Source organism: Haliotis asinina, chromosome 6, assembly GCF_037392515.1.
Source record: "Haliotis asinina isolate JCU_RB_2024 chromosome 6, JCU_Hal_asi_v2, whole genome shotgun sequence".
NCBI lineage: Eukaryota > Metazoa > Mollusca > Gastropoda > Lepetellida > Haliotidae > Haliotis > Haliotis asinina.
In genome coordinates this window covers 41195628-41219056 of record NC_090285.1, presented here as the reverse complement: position 1 = coordinate 41219056, position 23429 = coordinate 41195628, and the positions used below count along the sequence as shown (strand labels likewise).

Sequence of the window (23429 nt, the reverse complement as noted above, 5' to 3'; positions counted from 1 at the left end):
CACATACTCCTTGTAGATTAGCTCTGGAGGAGAAACCTTGTTTGGTAAAGTTCATCTTGAACTGCTCCATACTTGCAGATCAAAGACCCTGGGTTTGGATGCGTCTGTTTCATGTGAGGATGAATGAGAATTTTTACCAATCGTAAATTTTACAAATGGATTGGCTGCCTGTTCTTGGAGTTGTGGAAACAAAATGCTCGCTAGGCAATAAAATGCAACCACAAGCAGTAACAGGTGATAGGTCTGACTGATCTTCTGTAATACTTATGGTAATAATGCTTTATTGAGGGAAAGAAACAGCACACATGTGAAGCCTTTCCCATGATATTGCCACAGGGTTGTTTGTTCATGCTTATCAGGCTTAGAACCAGAAAGATGAAGATGATTATCTGGTGGTAGAACTGAGTTGCAAACAGGTCCACTGGTGGGCAACCCTGTTGTATTATAGCCAGCGTGGAATATTTTTGTATTTAGTTTTCTTTCTGTTGGTGATGGCTTACATGGCCTGGATGTAGTGTCTGCTCATACATTTGTGACTCCTGGAGTGTGTTTCATCTTTATCACATAGATTTAGGCTGTCAACTTCAGTATGGTAGCCGACTTCATTCTGCCTTGCAGATTGTGGTAGAAGGCTACTGTCAAATTGTCAATCCAGACTGGACAGTTGAAATCCCAAAGAATGATAGCTCTACTGACCTTCTGGAAGTGTAGGTGATGGAAGTGAAATTGCTTTTCTTCTGGAGACCAACCCCCTGATGCTAACGCTGTGTTTATGTGTGCTGCCAAAAGCTGCAGAGATGTATCTATGAACAGCTGTGGGCTCAAGCCTGTGTAAACGTTTGATTTTATTACCAACTGCTGAAGTTGAGGTGAAGTGAGGCGAGGTGGTAGTTGTGGTTTGAAGTCTCGTTAGTCCCAAAAAAGGGTGGTTGGGTTGGTATTGTAAACCTAATAGCACTTGCAGTAGATTTACAGTTATCTGTTTGTACAGAGCTGCTAGCAAAGCTTCTTGTATCTTCAACCAATGATCTTCTGGGACTTGAACCAAGTTTTGAGATTTTAGAAATCTGAGATCCTGTGTTGGCTGAAGGTTCAACTTCTGGTAATTGATAATCCACTCCAGTTGGATGAACAATAGTAGATGTTCAGTTGCCGTGTGAGTATAGTAGCTTGTTGATTGCCACTGTCTTCAGTAGAAGGCACATCTCATTCCCCTGTGATGCAGGAAGCTCATGATGGGGTTGGATACCCGCATGTAAAACAACCGGGCCACAGAAATGCCAAATGATATAATCTTCCATTGGTAGTGTTGACTGCTGAACAGGAATCAGAGATATTGGATTGTGATGTACAGGTAGGCATCCCTTAGATCTATGCTTGCCAGACAGTCTTTTTGTCTTATCTTGATTTTGAAGGATGGTTTGGATTACAATGGTCAATGGTACTGTGAAATTTCCCACCCCCTCTAGGTGCGAAAATGCAGACAGAGAGTGAGAGAGAGAAAAAAAGTCACTGGCAATAAGTTTGAGTTCTTCCACTTCAACGTTGAGTTGGCAAAAGTCAAAAACAAGAGGAAGCATGCTGTGAGGCAATTGGCAAGGGTTGCACCCGGTGAACAAGTCTCCTTATAAGGATATGGCCTGTTGGAAGAAAGCCTCTTATTGCAAAAATGAGATTGAGACAAGTCACTGGCTACGTCACATGCTTCTGACGCACATACAAGGCTGTGTGTGTCTTTAGGTGAGGTGTTTGGGGGGAACACTGGCATTGGAGTTTAAACTACCAGTTGTTTCAAAGGCATTTAGAAGTTGGAGGAATCAAACTAAAAGTGCTTTATGGTTCAACTTCTTTATTATACAAGGTCACAACGTTTCGAGACAGATTCACTTCACCTGAAGAAGAGACTAGAATCTGTCTTGAAACATTGTGACCTTGTATAATAAAGAAGTTGAACCATAAAGCACTTTTAGTTTAAACTATCATTCGGAAATGAGATGAGATAAGCAGTAAGTTTAAGTCAGGATAAGGTTTAATCATGTTAAATCATTGAGGGAAACACTCACAACATACATTATGAGGTCAGTTGAAAAATTATTCATGAACGTCTTAGATTAAAAAGGCATCATGTCCCATAAATTGTCTGTCTGTTGCAATAAACGTTCATGACAGTCTGCATATAAATACCACAATGACTACTGAAACTGTCTCCTCCTCCTCTTCCTCTTCTTCGGGGTCCTGTTCAGGGCAAAGATCATCATCTATCATCTCAAATAAAGTTCCATTTTCTTGGGACTGCTGGTAGAACCAGGACATGACACTCAGGGTACGCTCAACATCCCGAAGGCTTACGAAGCTGCACTCATCCTGCAGGCAGAAAAAAAAGCTCTCTTTAGTTCCCTGGAATACTGAACACCAAAAAAATTATATATACTCTTCAAACAAATACAGAAACTTGACATGCTGCTTTGGAGTTTATTTAATGAGTGCCCATAACTGATTCAAACATAACATCATTGTTCAGTTACAGTAAAATGATCACTTTACTGCAGCTGACTTCCAAAACTTGAATATCCAGAAAGTGTTTGATAAAACCACAAAGGGCTATTAAAGCAGCTTGGTCAGAGTAAAATGTCAGTATCTGGTGTGACCACCATATGCATGAGCATCAATAGCAGCTCAGCACTGGTGACCCATAGAAGAAAGGTGATGCTGAATGCTGTCTTGAGGAATGTTTTGATACTATTGCTGAAATTTTGCGCGCAGTTTATGTAGTGTCTGAGGTGGTGGATTATGCTGGCTCAAGCATCGATCAAGTGCATCCCATGATGTTTTCAATTGGTGACAAATCAGGTGATCGAGAAGGACATGGTAACAGTTTCATCTGAACTATGTTTTGCTGGATGAAGTCCTGGCAAACACGTTGTCATGCTGGCAAGATCCCCTGTTGACATTTGATCAAGACGTTAGGTCGAACTGGTCTTCTGTCAAAAAGGCAGACTTCTTGCAGCTGATTTTACACTGTCCTGTCAGAGATTTGGCAGTCCTGGGATGTGGGTTGTTGTGAATGATGAGGCCACAAAGATGTCTCCACCGGATGTAGCGATCCTGGGTCATGATGGAAACTCTAAGTCAACCTCTCCTGGGTCTCTCATTAACACTCCCAGCACTGTTGTACTCGGTCCATAGGTTTGAGATGGTCTGTCTGGACATGCCGAAGTGCCTTACCACCTCATGCTGTGATGCCTGTCCTTGTAAACAGCTGATGGTGTTGTGTCGGTGAATGTCTGTCAATTTTGGTATTCTTTTGTCATCTATAATGGCTTAAAATGATGCAATTCACTGCAAACATGAGTGTAACACTACGTTAAATGTTTTGTTGTTGGCCACTATTCCTGCACATATTGCAATTCTGCATGGATTGGTTAGTTGAAAATATTTTCCAAAAATTCAAATAGTTCCTTTGTCAAGTTTTTTGTTTAGAAGAGCATACATACTGTTCCTTGAAATCTGTAAAATTCACAAATGTTTTCACAGGACATACCTCCTGATTTCTCATGAACTGCTGTGAGGCTATTAGGATCTTACTGATCACATTCACCATGTTCTGATGTGATGGTATCCTACCATTTCGGACCTGCAATAGACAGCCATTGAGTAAATGTACAAGGTGTAAACAACTTAGATGTATAACAATACCATCTAAATGATAAGATACCCGCTGGACAATCTAACATAGATGCATATCTAAAAATAGGAAATTATTTGTCCATATTTACACATGGTATGCTCACTCTAAACATGATCATTAATATGGATGAAATGATGCGAAGACACAACTCCAAATCAACTTCATATGGACAAACAAGAAATCAGGTAATAAATCTTTAACCATATGAAATATATTTTTCATTGTTTATCATGATACACATTGACACATATTCAAAAATTCAGTCTGTATGATGCAGCAGTAAAAACAAACTAACTTTGAAACAAAGGATTGAAAAATTTCTAATCTGGATCTTGATAAATCTTAAACAAAGAGACTGAACAGTTGAAATCATCTTACATATCTGTTGACCATCTGTCTGATGTAGAGTTCTTCCACTTGAACGTTGAGTTGGCCAAAGTCCCAAACAAGAGGAAGCATGCTCTGTGGCAAGGGCTGAACCCGGTAGACAAGTCTCCTCATAGGGACATGACCTGTTGGAATGGAAATGTCACAGAACATTGCTATGATAACAGCAAAGAGCCTGAGCTGCTAGGTGTCCAAAAAAGATTCTTTTATCAAGGAAAGCAGGTAAAACTATTATCTTCTTTGTGAATGTAACAATAGGTTAGTTGAAAAAGAACTCAAATTTACTGAGCGATCATAAATACAATTTCTTCTGAGCAAATGATTACATCTTTCAAAGGGTCACAAGTAACAACCAGTGTTCACCTAGCTTATCTGTTGTCTGATCAGCATCAACATGATAGCCAAGTCCTGCCTTTTCAAGTCTCTGAATCAACTCCTCAGAATGCCTGAAATTAATACCAGGCATTGGTAAACAAGACATATTTTCAAGTTTGCATTTCAATGCATGGAATACTGGCTGATGTGCAGTATCAGTAAACTTGTATATTTTTCAGTCAAATGAAATCAGAGGGGAGAAGTAAATATAATGTATGAATTAATCATTTTCTTTCACTTACGGTCAGTGCCTTTGACAGTATTAACCAAAGACATTAACCAAAGACAGAAAAAATGTCAGTTTGTACACAGTGTAATATTCTGTAAGTCTATGTTAGTGTACGTCTCCTTTAATTTGAAAGAACAGGACCCCATTTCACAAAGAAAGCTGCTTTGTCTGTTGCAACAACTAGTACTATACTTAGACTTGTTTATCATGACTTTGTGAAACAAGACTCACATTACACATACAAGGAAACTATCAAAGATTTGTCTGCAAAATAAACAAGGTTCAAAATATTTTCAAACATACTTTCTGTAAGGATTGCAGGCAGCTACAATCTTTAGGTTTTCTGACAGCTTCAGAGGTTCTCCATCCATACAGCCATCACACATTATTTCCTTGATGAGTCCAATGGCCTCAGTTGTGTTTGCTTCATCAAAGAACAAGACAGTGTACATGTGTGGGTTATTTGCCTTGTTAGCAATGGCCAGTTTTTCTGCATGCTTGACCTTCCTGATGATATCTTCAGGAGTTGTGCCTCCATGAACCTAGAAAATTGTCACACAACATTGCAGTTATGCTGGAAATATAAGTCAACAACCCTTACTATCAAAGAGGGACAGCCACGTTTCAAATAGTTGTTCTCAGACTGGATATTCCTACTTAAAATGAGGACAAGTGGATAAATATGGAACAAATGAATCTAATTACAATAATGTTTCACAGTCAGTCGGAATGCATTGAAAGTGTACTATTGTATGTGGCAATACATAATAGATTTTGAACACAGTTTTATCTTGGAACTGATGGTGTGCAAAATATCCAATGTCAATGTTTTCTGCTGATTTTACTAAACTTTAACAGTATTCCAGCTAGGATTTGGATCGCTCAAAATGGGATTTCTATTGAAGTTAGGGAAATGAATGGGTCTTAGAAATGACAATCGCCATCTTAACCACATAACAACTATTTCTTTTGACACACACCTTCATAATGACCATATTTTCCATGTCTGAGTCTGGCAGGCACTGTAAGGCACACATGAATTTGACCAGTCTTGTCTTCCCACATCCGGTCTCTCCCATGATTATCACCGGAATGCCACACCTGTAGAAGCATATACATGTAGACCATATTTAGCTCATACAATACTGGTTGTTGGCTTATCTCCATAGAGACCACCTGTGCCAAAAATGCATATTAGCCATATCAGCCCTAAGGCCGAAAATCCATATCAGTAGTACTGCCCAGTAAATAAACTGGTATGGAATGATTCAAGTTGAAACTTAAATAGGCAGAGCCAAGTTTATTTTAGAGTCATAAAATGAACAACCTTGAAACTTAAATAGGCAGAGCCTAGTTTATTTTGGAGTTACATGTCTAGATGTGGAACATGATAAAAAGGTTATGACACGACAGTCTCTCATTTGCCAGTTATATCCGAGGGTTGATATGGTAGTCTTTGGCTGATATGAACAGCAAAAGGAAAACCATCATGAAATAACTTCTTAATATTGACCATGTATCATTTACCTCACATTTAAGCAGAATTTAATTTTTCATACAATAAACCATTTATTCAAATGGAATTATTACTTACCTAAATCTCATGTAAATAGCCAGAATCTTCTTGACATTGTCTGTTGTCAGTTCATATGTTTCGTCAGGGTCATGTACAGAGTCGACACCTGGCATCACACTGCACAGCTTAGCCAATCTCTCTCGTCTGAAATTAGTGGAAAAACATGACCCATACATGTACACTAAAGAAATAATTTTGCAAAAAATAGAACTTCAACTCACAGAATCAATTACACAAAGTAGTTAGTTTCTAAAGCCACATTATAAAACCATTTAACATAATGCTTCAACCTACCTTTGCATCTGATCAAAGTTCTCATTGATGTTGACCCTGTTCCTGATCAGTGCTTCCTGTAGTGGTTTCGGCACTAGATTTCTCTCTAGCACCCGCCCTGTCTGCTGGTCCACCATGTTCCCTGTCTGGCGGTCGATGTTGAAACCAAGGAAGGTCATAGTGTGACCATCAGGGTTGAAAAAAATGTAGGGATGAGGGCTGAAAACCATTTTAATATCTCAATGTTTATTGATAACTTGAAACCCAATATAGGTGAAAAATATCAATTAGCTTTGAGCAGAAATGTGGCTTGAAATCAGCATCTCTAAATAATCACAACCCGTGAAGGTCCCGGGGTAGAATATGCTTGTCATAAGAGGCAACTAACGGGATCGCGCGGTCAGACTCGTTGACACATGTCATCGGTTGCCAATTGTGTAGATCGATGCTCATGTTGTTGGTCACTTGATTGTCTGGTCCAGACTCGATTATTTACAGACTGCCGCCTTATAGCTGGAATATTGCTGAGTGTGGCATAAAAATAAACTCTGACACTCTAAGTAATCACAAAGAATAATCACACTTAAAAGTACAATGGAAGCTGTGAAAAACGGCATCTGTCCTATTCAGCAAGTTGACAACACTGGTATAAGATCTCAGTTCCATCCATGGTTTGCACATGTATCATTAGCTCTACAATCCAGCACATTGTCTAAACCGGATTATTTCTTCAGTCCCAATGAGTGCGAGATTAGACAGCTTACATTATACATAGTTGTGCATAAAATACTTTCAGACATTGAATATCGAACCTGCTCTCCCAAGTCCGCTTCATCTGAAACTGTGCAAGATCTTCTTCTTCTCTCTCTTGTACATCCAGTTGGTCTAGAGGAGACTCCTCGCTCATCACGAGTGACCTGGTCGCAAAATCCTAGGGGCAAACAAAATGTTCTATTAGCAGACTTTGTGGTTTTACAACATGAATAAATTATTTGTACTGAATTAAAAATATCCTTAGTATAGCAGTTGCTGTCTCTATGTCACATTCTGTTATCTTCATGTTTTCCACATTTCATCACAAATGTAATTGGAGCTCTTATCTACTGACTGTAACAGTGACTATCATGAAAAGTTGATAGTCAGACACCCAACACAACTTGTGTTGACAAATGGCAGATCTGATCAGAAGAGTTTCATGGAAAAATTGAGAACATTTCTTGAGGTTGAGGAACATGTCGGAGTCTGGTATGATTTGTCTCGAAAGAAACAAGTATGGTGATGATTAGAAATATGAATTCATAATACAAGTCAACTGGCATAACATAAAACAATGAAATCAAAACACACTATAAAAGCATCTGACCAGTATCACATTGAAGGGTACCACAAAGGATTTATGAGTGTTGGTCCAGAAACAAATAGTCACCTATAACAAGATGTCTTTGTGTTTGTCAATACTTAATCTGAACACTTACTCTCGACATCTGGATAAGGAAGTGCAATACCAACACTGGAAAGCCAGGCAGATCCTCCAAAATGAGGTTTGAACAGAAGATGGAGTTCTCAAAGTCAACCAGCTGTGTATTCAGGAACCATACAAAGTTGTGCAGTTCAGACCAGGATGGATCTCGTACTCCACAGTGTCTGAAGTTCAAAATGATTGCATAGTTTGTTCTGTTACTGTAAAAGACTCTAGAGACAGTAAAATTTTCTGTTGCTGATATTCATAATACAGTCGTGCCCCATTTATCCGAACATTTGTGTTTTCATTGAAATTGTCTGGATAAGCGAATTTTCCTCGGTACGCATAAACAAATATCAGCGCATACAATGTCTCATACCTGTTCATGCAGTTATGCTTGCTTGAAGAAATCAATCATAGCCTTTTGCACTGGCTGTATAGAAAAGCGAGAGGACTTTCGCCGGTCAGTTCATCACTGTTGACATTCACAAGATCATAGGCAGTAACAGTCACAGTTGCAACTTGTGCACAGGATCGCGAAGTTCCGACAAGGCCATGTCTTCTTGTGGGTCCTCATTTGATTGGATAATATCCACATGACAAAAGCAGTCAGCAATGGTCTTTTCGCTCACAGCTGTCCAGGCTTGCTTTATCATCCGGATTAATTAATCATTGTGACCCACAAATTGACACGCCTCAAAATTAACTCAGTGTCACCTTGCTACTCTTTAAAGACTGACAACTTCTTTGTTACGGCACATGAGGCCCTCTTTACTCGTGTGTGGAAACATACAGGTGCTCAACCATCCAGATATACGAGACAAAAAAATGCACATAATTTAGTGTTTTTGTATGTAAAAATGACCTTACGGTTATGATAACTGGATTTCCGGACAGGTGTGTAATTTTAGAACGTTGTGAATTTGTTTTAAGGAATTTTCGTTCGGAAGGAGAGTTTTCCAGATATCTGAGGTTCGGATAAACGGGGCACGACTGTATATAAAAAAATCACAAACGACTGTTTTAACACTAGGATAATGTCAATAACAGCAACTGAAGACAGCACTCACTGTAGAAGTACATTGAGACATTCTTGATGTGATCCTTCTGGTACAGCTGGGTTGATTTCAGCAAGACTGGCTTTGATGTTTAATCGCTTGAGATACTGAAATGGGCGCTGGTAAACTTGGCTTTGAAACTCTATGTCATCAAAGAGTCTGTCATTATCAGAGTAATCTGAAGAAAATAGCAGATAAATAATAGTTAAAAAATATTAACCAGTATTTAAAATGACTCTTTTTACACAAACAGTGAGTTCAATTCATAAAATGACATACACACTGATTTCCATTTTTTTCTGAAGAAAATATTCCAAGACATCAATAAGGAAGTCTAACAATCTTCTAAATGAATGCTCAAGCATTGGCAGTTAACAGAAATAATGCACATAGTCTGGAATGTCTGACCTTCAGGCTTGTGGTCTGTGGTAAGGATTTGCTGACTGTCTTGAGGAGACCAGCAGAAAACATCAGGCAGGACCTCCAGTATGGAATGAATCAAACGTTGACTGGCTCTCTGGAGACAAAAGAATTCTCATTTATGCATATCTGAAATATGTAAATTTTTTAATAAAGTTGATTTTTTATACTTATCCTGACTCCTGCTTAATTGCTTACTCTCCTCTTCCTGACGAAGGTAGTGGAACACCTGAAATCCCTTGAAGTTCCCTTCTAAAAGAAGAGGACGTAAAATCACACTCACCCAAGTATTACCTCACCTTTTCCCGCGCATATGGTCAGCTGATCACCATGATACTTCACTCTCTCCTTTAATCGCCCAACACGAGAATGCGAGAATTCAGCGTGTCTGTGAGGGGCAGCTGGGAGGGTTTTCACCATGAGTCAGGATAAGTATAAAATATCAATTTTATTCAGAAAATTACATATTTTTCCTTATCCTGACTCATGCTTAATTGCTTACAGAATCCAATGGAGACGGTGGTGGGTCAGGCCACGCTGGATTCTGCTGTCAGTTGTAAATTACGTCCAATAATTTCCCCCCTAACGTGAACTTGCAACAGCGATAATTCAGTCTTAGGGGGGAGTTACATCAAGTCAAAAAAAGGTTTTGTTGACTGGTACTTGATAACACTAATATAGCTAGTGTCTTGTTAGTTTCTGATGCAACTAAATATCATGATATAACAATCAAAACTAGTTATGACCTTTCTTCATGTTAATTGTCCTCATGATGAATGCAAGGTAATAATCACTTATGCTAGTCTGTTCAAGACGTGCGCACAGACTTTCCACCAAAATACTCTGCAGAGTGTCTGGCTTCCATAAGTCACGTGATGAATCGGGTGAGTTAAGTCAGCGTTGACGGGGAACTGTTAGTTGGTGAGCAATGACAAGTGGTCCAAACTGATGAATGCCAAGTATAGCGGCTCTTACTTCCGTAAGTGTCTAAGTAGATACAGGGATAAACAGGGGCTTGAAATGTTGCCTTCTAGACTCGGTATCTTCAATGCTCTGACTAGACATAATGATAAATCTTGAGTATTATGAGGTCTAGGGATTGAAGATAGTGCCGGTATGTGGAATTGTCTATCTGGTTGACCTGGCATTTGATTTTCCGCAATAAAATCGCGTCGTAGACCCAGATGAGCTGTCTGCTGATGACTTGCATGAAAGCTTGTGCAGCTGTAGCCAAGGCAAGTGAAAAACAGCGTCTTCTGAGTTAGCAGTTCAAATGAGATCAATCAAATGGCTCGTACGCATCACATGTGAGATGTTGAAGTACAATGTTCAGATCCCATGCTGGAGCTCTAAATCTACGTTACTGGTCTTAAAACTTGAAGGAGCCTAGCAAGTCAAGTAACTCGGGTACTTTAGTCACCTTGGTCCCCATTTCCATGTTGACAACCGAGCTGAGAGTTGCCAAGCATGTAAAAAATAATAAAATAATTTCAGACCTCTGGAATGTCATAGGTGACATAAATATTCTGCTATATCTGGATATGTTGCCTTCATCGCTGTGAAGCCTTTCTTCTAGGCGTATGTCTCAAACCGCTTCCACTTGTCATCATAAAAGGTGTGAGTGGATTTCCGTAAGGCTAAGGTAACTGCTTTCACTTCTCTTGTCGAGTATCCTCTGTGTTTTAAACAGATTTTAATACATTCCACATGTGAAGTCGGAATGCAGATGGGTTGCTGTGTGCCTATTTTGTGTGGGGATGGACGAGAAAATTTTCCCAATCTGGTTGTTGCAATGTTGGTTGTCCTAACTCCTCTATAAGTGTTGGAAACCAATGTCTCAAAGACATATGCCATGATGTTACAGACTCCTGGTATGTGACATGCTTCAATTTGGAGATTCAGACTGTTGACTATATCGAAAAATTGAAACCACAGGTGTAGTAGAGATGGTGATCTCACTGACCCTTGTTTGTTAAAGTAGAAAGCCAATGTTGAATTGTCTGTGTTAATCATCAGTAGCTTGTCTCTCAGTGTTGTCAACCAGTGATGGATAGCATGAATCACCACTTTCATCTCCAACTGGTTGATGGGAAGAGTTCAATTTTCCATCTTCCAGATTCCTGCTGCAACATCATTGTTTAGATGGGCCACTCGTCCTTGGAGAGACGTGTCTACATAGAGATGGTTGTTGAATGCCAACTGTAACATATAAGTTCCTGTGCAGAAATTTGACTGGCGAGTTCCCCTTAGCGGATGTGGTTTAAAGTTGGCTAGCATCGTAAACCGGTCAGGACGTGAAACCTTGACTCAGGAACTGCTGCCATAAACGTAGTAGTAGACATCGTCTGGTCATATCCTGAGATGACGCTAGCAGATCGAGTAGACATTATCACTGACATAGCGATAATGGAGAGAGTAGAACGTGTTCTAATCATCGGCTTGAACTTTGACCCACTGATCCTGGGAGAGCGATGTATCTCAATGTAGTGATGAATCAGATCCCGAGGAGTTAGATTCTCAAGTCATTTGAGCTGAGTTAGTAACCTGATAGTGAGATCCAACTGTAGACTGAGCTGACTTTCCCTATGATGAGCTAGTATGCCGTGAAGATGCGTCATTCTTCGTCTTCAGGTCATCAACGCTGAACGTGATGACATTCCATGGAAGTTTATTCATAGCTGGCTGGCTGTCCGATCAGAAACTGCCATTCATTGCTGCAAGCCTCCTGATAGGCAACATTGAGTCTGCTGTTGAAGATCTCTATGCAGTCTGAACAATCAAATGATGCTGTAGACTGCTAACCTAGTGTGCAAACGACATCTTTCCATTGTTGAATGACTGTAAATAAAACGTAAACGACTTCCCAACACTGGGAAAACAACATCACATTCTGCGCAGGGTGTTGTCTCTCGAGGACCAATCAAATTGTAGATGTAATGTCACTGGCTTTCTTTACAGGGTGTTGTCTCTTGGGGACCAATCAGATTGTAGACGTGACGTCACCAGTGCAGCAGATAACTGATCATCGTGAAATCTTGTTCAAACGGTGGTACCCTTGCTAGCATTTAGGCTTGTCCCTAACCATACTGTTTGGTGAGCACATGTCTACTAGAGTAAAGCACGCCAAAAAACATCAACCGCTTGAAGCTGATGTAGATAAATTGTCTTCCAGGTAGATGTGTCGAGATTTTTCCACCGAAGATAATACCGTCATCTCTTGTGATCGGAGGTGTAGTATGCAGTGGAATGTTGCAGTCATCTTGAAGCATCTTCATGACGTATTCATCATTGAGAATTCCCCCTTCTTCCAGATGAGTTGAAGACACTCACCAACTGGAGACGTTATATGGGAACGGCTGGATGTGGAAAATTCCAGTTGTTCTGACCATGATCTTCAGCATTTTTTTCCTTCACTGCCCCTAGACGATCTTCCTGACGTCTGAGAACGTTTACTTCCTCCACAGAGGCGACGAAATGAAGAAGATGATTTCTCCCCTCTATCGTTGAATTTCTTGTCCCTCGTTCTTTGAACCCTGGGAAACTTTGGACTTGCTAGTGTAACGATGATTTGTCTGTTTAGGGACAGAAGTCAAAGTGTCGATGGATTTTATCATCATAACTTCCCTTGAATCTTGGGTAACTGATCTTGCTAGCCCTTCAATCCTTCTGTCGAATACCGTAGGTGCAGACCATGGGGCTTGATACAAGGGTTTTGTGAAGTTCTCACTCCATGAGGTGGTGGACAGGAGCCCCTGTCCACGAAGTTGATTAATTCCCGCAGTGGTAGAAGCTAGATGTTCCGACATAAACTGCTGATCCTTAATCTGTGAAACGAGTGCCAACGGGATCATCCTCTCTTCCTCATTTACTGAATGCTAAACTTAGTGATGACAGTCTCGTTGATGGCTCTAGATCGAGCTAATCCCTTTATAGCCTTCGTCGACTTCAGGCACTCTGATGAATGGTTCCATATTATGAAGAGGAAACAATGTGCACATGTTCTGTTGAAACTTGGCTGTCTTGAATGTTGTAGACAAAGTTTCAGGTATCATAGATACAGCAGGTATTGGTGGAAATGTTAACGTATCAATGTTGTCATTCCTCATCTTGTATGTGTTGATCTCGTTGGTATCCTTAGATGGGGAAGCCAGGTTTAAACCATCCGTGATCCATGATGTGATTTCCGAATCCGAAAATAAGACTTCCTCCGGTGACAATTCATGTTGATGTCTAACTTCATTCTTCCTAGAGAAAGATGAATTCATAGATCGCTGACGAGTCCAAAGGGGGGCATGATGGCATACAACGTCTTCAATGAATAGGGGAGACTGAAGGAGACCTTCTCCGCTGACGAGTCCATGCATGAGTGCACTCACGCGAGCGTGTGATGTCACTCACCCAAGTATAACTACTCGTGTGAGTGCACTCTCTCGGTGGGGGATATCCTTCTCTGTGCTGCGATCTGATGATCGGGACCTGGATCTTCTGGAGTGCGTGCGTGCATGCACCTTCTCTTTATCCTCAGACGTGAGTGCCGGTCTAGATGAATGCTCTTGCTGATACACCGTCAACATAGTTGACAAGTGCAGTTGTCTTCCTTTTCCAATCTTTGTCGATCTAGTTGCCGATGTCCGATGCATAGTGTCTTCATTCTGTATCATTAACGGAGATTTTGTAAAAAAATTGACGTTCTTCTAAGGGGACTATCTCGTCCCTGAATGACTTCTTTATCAGCAAGGGATGATTCTCCTATGATCTTGCAGATGACAACTTCGACTTCTAAATTTTCTTAGTCTGAGATGGTCCTGTCTCAACGGATGATCTCTTCTGAGTCTTGGGAGGGGACTCGCCCGACCCTGGACACAACCTTGAAGATACGTCTGGCATATAGCTGGAATGAATCTCAGCATCAACAACTAAATGGTTACCTGACTTCATCTCACTAGATTTAGACATGGCTAATGTGAGCCGACGTTGCTTGTCTCTAGCACGTCTGTGAATAGACCGTAAATATAAAAACATTCTGCTTCAGACAATTTAATGCAAAATACACGAGTATGAGCAGAACATGGAGGTTTACACTCCGGGCAAAAGTATGTGCGGGTCAACCGCCGACAGCCGCAATCTGCACTGAAAACATGATTTCATCAACGGAGACTTAGTCTCTGAGACCTAGACAGGGAGAGAGTGAAGTATTTCTGGCGGTCAGCTGACCATATGTGTGGGAAAAGGGAGGTAATACTTGGGTCAGTGGGATTCTACATCCACTGCTTTCAGAAGGGAACTTCAAGGGATTTCAGGTATTCCACTACCTTTGCCAGGAAGATGAGAGTAAACAATTAAGCATGAGTCAGGATAAGGAAAAATAATATAACTGATCACAAAGAGGGTTGTTACTCTCCACATATTGAAGGATTGCTAATCCCAGGGATTGACTTGGGCCGCGATATTGTGATTTTCTCGCATCAGTTGTTATAAAATCACTCTCAAAAAAAACTCCAGCGACTTAAAATGGCATCCTGCTCACCAGTATGATAAGAAATAATAAAGTTTTTAAATCTATTTTACTGAGCAAGGATTTGTTGTTATTTTGTTCTGTCAAACATATTCCTGTTGCTTTCTACCTATTTTTAATCTTTGAAACATAAGTTGAGGTATGGAACATCGAACATCGTTACACAGTGCTACACTTCAAGGAGTAGAGCAAACTCTGAACCTCACAGTACTGTGTTGTTAATGCACTGTGTGACGGTGTAGAGAGTTCGTGTTCAGAAGTTGTGTTCTGCAAAGCCACACAAAGGGCGGCTGCTAACAAAACCATCTCATTCGATATTAAAATCTTTAAATTCTTAAAGACTATGAATGACAACTTGACCCATTTAAAACCCTAGGCTGAAAAATCAGCCAAGACATCACCAGTCCCCAGGAATTGTAGGCTGAAAAATTGACCAGTCAGTAGTCGCATCAAAATGATTTACACTTTCAGGAACCTAACTAACATATGATTCATTTATCAAATCTATCACTCTTCATAATGGCTGTCAGCACTTATTACATTTCAGAAAAAATGAAAAAATGAAAGAGAGGGAAGTGCAGTATCCATTGCTGTTATCTGATTGGCTGACTTAGGTCACTTGTCTGATTTTGACCAATCACGATCCTTACTGCAGACTGAGGCTAAAAAGCATCATTAGAAACCAATGTTTATCCAATAAAACCGCTTCTTACAACTATGGAAATACTCTTGTCAAGGATACACTCATTTTGTTGATGTTCAGAGCTTTCGAATGATACCCACCATCAAACGAATCGCCTCACATGTTATTCAGTATCAGACGGAGATTCTAAAATGGGGGTTTTTCACAATGTTGTATCACGTTACCAAGTGAAATGCCACCGATATCAGGAAATACACGATCAAACATATTACGTCAGAAATCTTTCTTTAATAATTTTCTGATCGTGTATAAATGAACATATGAAAGAAAGGGGATATCATGAAATGAAAAAAAAAAACCACGCCGTTTTTTTTTCCTCCGTGGTTCATCTGGACATATGAATGTGCATGCCTGCGTTTTCATTAAAAATTAACTTATTTAGTTGTATAGTTGAAGTCGTATTACGTGAAAAATATGATAAAAAGTAACTTTCATAGATATAAACAGTAAGATTAGACCTTTCAAATGGTGTATGATATGTATTAGCAATAATGATTTATGAGTTGATATTTTCCCTTGATAAACATAAGCTTCATCTATGACCTCAGATTCGCTAGGAACTCGGTGTCATGGCAGTATATGCCTCTGGTTGAATGGTGTTGAAAGAGTTAAGTCGTTGACCTTGATGACAACCAGAATGCAGGCACCAATGGTGATGCTAGTAGATCTACAGACTTTTAATTCATTGGAATTCAGGATTGCTTGACTTGAAATTGATTATGACAATGCCTAATTGTTTCGTATTCTTTTTCTTCTGAGCGATCATGAACAGTTAAATCTCATAAGATGTGAGATTTTATCTCACATGTTTTCTGAGCCAGGTTTACCCTGTAATCCTGAACTGTTTGACATCTGTGATGGGGATACCAGACACACATTATTACCTATACTCTTTTACTCTCCAGATATTGACAACTACATACCAAGGTTTGTAATGGGGATGGTCTCAACTAGATAAGCATTATCACATACAGGCTTTCACTTTCCAAATACTGATTGATACATACCCTGTCCTGTCTGATATCTGTGATGGGAATGGTCTCTACAAGATACAGGTCCAGGGGAGACTTTAGCCAGACATGTCCCATGTTGTTGCTGATGCAGCCCAGAACCAGCAGGTTGAAGAGGAGATAGTCAACACCTTCCTGAACCTGCCATAGTAACCATCACATGGTGTAATCCACTCATCTCATTCAATGCATACATATTTGGGTCTTCTAGTTGCAATGTGCTCAAAGATACAGGACTCTACAAAGGTGAATGTTGCTCACCTCATATGAAATGTCCAAGTGGAATATTCTAGGCTGGACTTGTCCAGGCTGTAAAGTATGATCCAGCAGTTTCTCTGCCACAGCTGTTGTGGACACACTTTTCTCATACAGATTTATGGACACTGATGTAGCAGGGACTCTGGGGTTCCGACGTTGCAGTGCCTCAACCTGACGCTTCTTGTACAAGGTCTTCCCAACACCGGCTCTCTTGGACTTGATCACTCTCACTGTGGAACTGCAAAATATTGTCACTGAAACATACTTCCGTAACAAAGAATAATTACCCTATAATCACATGAAATGAGAATTTTATGCTGAAAGCAGGTTTTAATTGCTTTCTTTGAAATCTTACATTGCTGTTTACCGCCTCCAAAATCTTACCCATCAAAATCTAATCCAGACGCTGATGTCATTCCCTGTTTCTGATATGTCTGTGAAAACTTCAACAGCAGGTACTGCCTGATGTCTTCTAAGTGTTGCAGTGGAGGTGGTGGACACCTCTGCCTTTCAAGAGCAGCCACAATCCTTGCTTTGAACTCATTTTCAGTTGAACACAAAATCACAAGCTGATACTCAAGACCTTAAAAACATAAAATAGCAGTTGGTAGAAACAGAGCAACCAATGAATGATACCTTTGGAAAATAAAAGTATTATTTTCTGCTATCAGATATCTAAAATGCTGTCAATGTACTTTATTTTGCAAAAAATATTATGTAACTTTGTACCTTCAATTCTGTTTGCATATTCTTTAAGTTTCTTCTCTGCCCTCTCCTCAATCTCATACTGCAGCAAATCAGCATTGGCCATTGTATACAACTTGCCAGGGTTGCTGAAGAAAGCTCGTCGAAGGAAGATGTCAACCTAAAAACACAATCATAATTCATCTAACTAATATAAGATAATATGAGATTTCATATTAATCAGTTTAGGATAGAAATTGATGAATACATTTTCAAATGACACAACAGTGATGGTAATGAAGGATGTAATTCTAGAGTGCAAAGGTAGCAAAGCTTATTTGAATTTAAAGGTAAATATTAAAGGTTACTCATTTTAAAGTTAATTGAACTCATCTGTTATTTCATTAACTCACATCATATCAGTAACTGGTCAAATGGACTACGAACAGACACTGGAGCTATTGCTATCGTACACACTGCAGCTGTAGCTACTTCTACATACTTACAAAATGATCACTAATAAATGATCGATAAACACTGTCACCAACTTACAGTCTCATAAGAAGAAACCATGCAAGGGAAATCATGCTATCACCAGTTTTCAAGATATCAGGTGCACAGGTGACCTCCTCAGTTGCATCTCTTCATTAGGGTCACTTGTAAAACTACAAAAGTAAAATGGCAAAACTGACACTGGAAACAGTAATCAGTTAAAATTTACCTGGTCAAATGTAGTTTGTGGGGAGCACAGAAGGACCTCATCAGGTGTAGGCAGGGGCTGATCCTCTGAGTGCTTGTACATGTATACAACAGCATTCAGCATGTCAGCTACAAAACAAAAGTTACAGAATAAAAAAAAGTGAAGCATGAGTATCAAACTGAAAGATAGTAAATTTTATGTCACACAGTGTAAACATATTTTTATTCAACATAGATTGAATAGGGATCTGTAAACAAGCCGTAATGGCTTATTCAAACACCTCTCCATTACATTAATACATGAATACAACAAATATTTAGACAAACCTGTAGAGGTTTCCAATTCTTTGAAGAGAATCGTCCTTGGGGCACATATATGCATTTTCTGCTGTGCGAAAATGTCAATTGACAGTTGTATCAATGTTTTAATAAACTATTGTACAATAAACAAACAGTCTTTTTGGTTCATTAAACGGCCCCTCATCACTTGGAGTCATCTCTTCAAAGAATTGGAAACCTCTACAGGTTTGTCTAATTCATTTTCATAGAGATCGTCCTAGGGGTACATATATGTATAAACTCAGACTCCAAAAGACAGGAGGCTAGGGAGGAGGAAATTCTGGCACAGTACGTAATAACAGCGATTGTAATTATGAAAATTAACTTATGCAGCAACGCTCAGCTGTGACCTGACCTGACCTGAAGAATTGGGACACGTCAACAGTGGAGACCACTAATACGCAGTAACAGCAGTGTCAACTGTCAATGAACCAAGACTCACTTGGCCTGGGTGGCAGGACACTGTCCACTGGAGAGAACAGTACAGCCAAAGAGCGCTCTATTATGTGAGTCAAGCTGATAATGCTTAATAAACATGCTTGGCCCTCTCTAATAGCAGCAGAGAAAATCTCTTCAATGGGCAGTACCGATGCAAATGCCTTGGAAGTGGTAACTGCCCTCACCGGGTGAGCCTTCAAACCTTCAGTAGGAGGCTTGCCCGTAGTCTGGTAAACAGCACAAATGACCGAAACTAGCCAGCAGGATGGGGTCTGTTTATTAGCTGTCAACCAAGCCTTCCCACCACCGTAACAGCAGATCAGATGGGTACCCATACGGGTCCCTTGTTTTCGTTTGATATAGATCTTGAGGGTCTTATGGACATCCAGTACGTGAGTGCTCATTGCAGAGGTCCCTGATCCACAGAAGCAAAGCCATTCACTGAATCCTTGGATTAGGGGTGGCACACCATTCTGAGTGAGAATGTCCGATAGCAAAGGTACTAGAACAGGAGGGTGAGTCAGAATTAACGGAAACCAGCTCTGTGATGGCCAAAGCGGTGACAGAAGCACAAGCAGATGAGCTGGCTGGGTGGACAGCTGGGAGAGGACCTGGGGAATCAGGGGAAGTGGACCTTGCTTGTCCAATCCAGCAGGAAGGCGTCGGAAGCCAACACCTTCTGGTCCAGTATTCAAGAGCAGAACATGGGTATCTGATTCGTCCCACCAGACGCAAACAGATCCACCTGGAATGATCCGAATAACTGGGAGATAACTCTGAATATCTGCCGATCGAGCATCCGTCCGTCCGGTTGTCTAACTGGAGACGCACCACCTGGCCCCTGACATGATCTAGAAAGCGCTTGAAAACCAACCGCACAGCTTTCAGTTCTAAGACATTGATGTGAAGACTGGCTTCGGACCAGAGTCTGAACGCCAACAGACTGCCCAGAACGCCCCCTCTATGGACACATCGGTTTAAACTTGCTCCAAAAGGGATCCCTGGTTGAGGAGACAACCAACTGGGAAGTGTGAGACACTTCTCCAGATCCTCCGAGTGAGCCCAAGCGAGCCCAGCATCCTCAAGTGCGCCCTCCATACCACAGAGACGGTTGCCGCAATGTGACCCATGAGACAAATCCAAGTTTGCATGGGCGCATGCGGCTGTGAGGTAGGAAGACACCATCTCCCGTACCGAGACCTGGGAGCGAGAAACTGTGGTTGCTCCAGCAAGGCCTTCGGGTCTTTAAAAGACGCAGTGGCCGCTGCAGCCTCCTGGACAACCTGAGCCTCTGGAAACGTCACCCTTAGCCGAAACGGAAGGGCCAGCAAGTTCTACTGTGTCGCTGCCGAGTAACAGGACGTCGACAGCCACAGCTTGCACATACCCTCTGCTCTCATGGGGAAGGGTGGTGCAGGGACTGGAACCCCAGGAATCTTTAACCCACTGTGCGCCAGCACCGAGAGAGGGACTGGGAGTGAACCCTCCCTCTCCGTGGTAGCCGATGTGTCTCGACCCATAGCCAAGAGCGATCAGAGCCCGGAGATCCGCCCCCTAGACTCCGCTCACCTGTCCAGATTGAGTGAGGAACCCCTTCCAGAGACCTCCAACTCACTCGTGGACAAGGGACTTCACCGAGTGCATGTGCTGCTGAAATAACTCTGTAATTAGAGACATGTCTTAACCATGACTAGACTGAGAAGAGGCCTGCGACTGAGGGACAGAAGACGAAGACCTGCAGGTTTTACTGCTACACTTAGCCTTATCCTTAGACTCATCATGCTCAGTCTTTTTAGCTTTAGACAGGGGGAGGCTCCTGGGTCAGTTCCCCTCCCGCCTCATGCAACTCTTATAAAAGAGAAAGCTGGCCCCTCTTATCTTCTGGGCACGGTGAGGAGAAGCCCAAACAAAGCTTGCAAACATTGGGCAAATGACCCGCCTTTTCAAGACAGCACAAACACTTATCGTGTTTATCTTAGGGGGGGTATTTCGTCCCGCAAACCGAACACACCATAAAAGCCTGAAAGCCAATCTGCAAGTATAAGCTAATGACACTAAATTACGTAGACATCTGTGACATGAAACAATTAGTAATTAAATGCAACACTTCAACACACAGGACGCTGACTTCCCACCATGGGAAAGCAACACGTGCGTAACCCACGGGAAAGCCAGCGCAAAATACAATTTGTCACACACAATACAACTGCCAGGTTTAATAAAATGTTCTGTTCCTATTAAACGAATGAATAAACCATACGAACAGTAGAGGAACACTCAGACATGTTCATCCAAGCAAGAGGATTAAACTCCTAAATAACTCTCAAAAGACTTTTCGTTTATAGTAAAATATTTTATTAAAACATTGATACAACTGTCATGTCATATTTTCCAGCAGCAGAAAATGCATATATGTATCCCAAGGACGATCTCTATGACTGATCAGTCTGCGTATTGAACATAATTAATCATTTATGTCACATAAAAAATAGGGGTGACTGTTGAGAGGGAAACGGCTATTGTCGCAGTCATAATCTATTGCAACATACTATTGTGATAGCGATCGACAATTGTAACCATCTATTGCAATATTATTGCAATACTCTTCCAACAGTCTTTTCCTTGAATTGTCTCATTTGAGGTCATTTCCCGAGTGAATGTATAGTTTATATGAAATGGAAACGAGCTGAAACAGTTTCAGTCTCTTTTGATAACTGACAAGAAACTTAAAACCCAGATCAAGTAAACAGTTCAATGAAGTTGCACCCAAACAATAGAAAAAATACAAAACTACATAAACATTTAAGAAAACATTTTTTTGCACATTTATAAAATAAAGTCATTTACTGAACTATTGAGTGTCACACATACAATCAATGCACTGATAGTTCTTGTTTCTACAATCACTTAACTGCTAATAGAGGGCCAACAATTGCAATCCATCGACAGTTCAATGCATCGTTACAGCCATAATAAAAAATATCTAACTGAGAGCTATTTCTTTGAACATATGACTGAATCCACCTTTGGTACTGCAATATATAACATATTAGCCAATATGATAGACATTAGTAGCAGCCCTATCTCACCTTGAGGGCAGACAATCAAGTTAGAAATTCCTGGTTTTAGTGGTGGTGGAATAGTCCGCTCAAAGGTTCGATGATCTGGAACAAATGTTACACGTTTACTATGGAAGCCATAAAAAAATATTGTTACATCTCCATTCAAATACATGTATGTAACATCACTTTAGCCAGGAAAAGCTAAGTAATCACCAGCCAAGAAATTTGTCATCAAGATACCTACATCTCCTCAAACCATTTGTCACAGGGACAATATGAAATTGGGAATCAGATATTCCAATGTGATCAATGGCTTAAATAAGTAACCAAATCCTGGAAAATTGTTGAAACATGTGATACATATGAGAAGAAGTACTTGCTGAATCACAACTTTATACAGCATAAAGTCATAATTGTTTGGAAACGAATTAATAATTCTCAGCTTTACTGGATCTATCTTATTTTACATGTGTAAAATGTGTATGTAACCAATACGTTTGTTGATCTAGTTATTCAATGACATGACATATGGTAATATGTTGCAAAGTTGCATAACTTAATATATATTTGCGTGTTGTAAGTTCTAGGTACCTGATTGAGCGAGCTGCCTGAGGATGATGCCAAGATGTTCCAGACTGAGATAATCTGCTACACTCGATGATACAGCTTCCAGGAACTTGGTCCACACTGATCTCAAGTTGGAGGTCAAAGTTGCAACAGTTGTTATATTCCTGAAACATTTTATTTTGCTACATTATGAAACAAAATGCCTTTCAAAAAGTGTGCAATTGTACCAAATGCTACATTTGGGATTTCAATTTTTTAGTTCAAATTCTAGTACATTTTAGGTTGAACTGGGCAATTTCTGAAAAAGACTGAGGATTTATAGCTTTCTGCCACAGAAGCTGAGCCATTTACACACATCAGCACACACGTATGTGATCTAGGCAACATGATGCCAGAATTTCTTAGGTGCCTTACTTTTTGAGTAAGCATTTGAAAAACGCAGGGGGACTCAAACTAAAGAAGTACTAGAATTTGTACTTTACAAGGAAGTATAATCCAAAATATTACATTTGTTATGTTCAGTAAGGCCAGTCTGATTAAACGTATACACTTTTAAATAAATATTAGTGTGTACATCTCTCAATACCATTACAACAAATACACCATTATAACAGATACCAAATGTTTTTGTGTAGGTGTAGGTAAAAATACAACAAAACCAAGAAAAACATTCAATTATTAAGGAG

General features: G+C 40.4%; 1 protein-coding gene across 1 annotated transcript in view; it reads right to left on the bottom strand.

Moving 5' to 3' along the window:
* Window positions 1-23429, bottom strand: part of LOC137287002 (E3 ubiquitin-protein ligase rnf213-alpha-like) — a 130059-nt gene that overhangs the window by 43469 nt on the left and 63161 nt on the right. The window contains exons 26-44 of the mRNA XM_067819079.1: window positions 22768-22907; window positions 22204-22278; window positions 18360-18466; window positions 17684-17819; window positions 17339-17537; window positions 16958-17192; window positions 16694-16837; window positions 9457-9565; window positions 9061-9226; window positions 8004-8172; window positions 7341-7459; window positions 6550-6747; window positions 6274-6399; window positions 5660-5780; window positions 4983-5221; window positions 4439-4521; window positions 4067-4200; window positions 3542-3634; window positions 2185-2364 (exon numbers count right to left, since the gene is read on the bottom strand). Coding sequence (XP_067675180.1) covers window positions 2185-2364; window positions 3542-3634; window positions 4067-4200; window positions 4439-4521; window positions 4983-5221; window positions 5660-5780; window positions 6274-6399; window positions 6550-6747; window positions 7341-7459; window positions 8004-8172; window positions 9061-9226; window positions 9457-9565; window positions 16694-16837; window positions 16958-17192; window positions 17339-17537; window positions 17684-17819; window positions 18360-18466; window positions 22204-22278; window positions 22768-22907 — 2773 coding nt within the window. The remainder of the gene's footprint in view (window positions 1-2184; window positions 2365-3541; window positions 3635-4066; window positions 4201-4438; window positions 4522-4982; window positions 5222-5659; window positions 5781-6273; window positions 6400-6549; window positions 6748-7340; window positions 7460-8003; window positions 8173-9060; window positions 9227-9456; window positions 9566-16693; window positions 16838-16957; window positions 17193-17338; window positions 17538-17683; window positions 17820-18359; window positions 18467-22203; window positions 22279-22767; window positions 22908-23429) is intronic.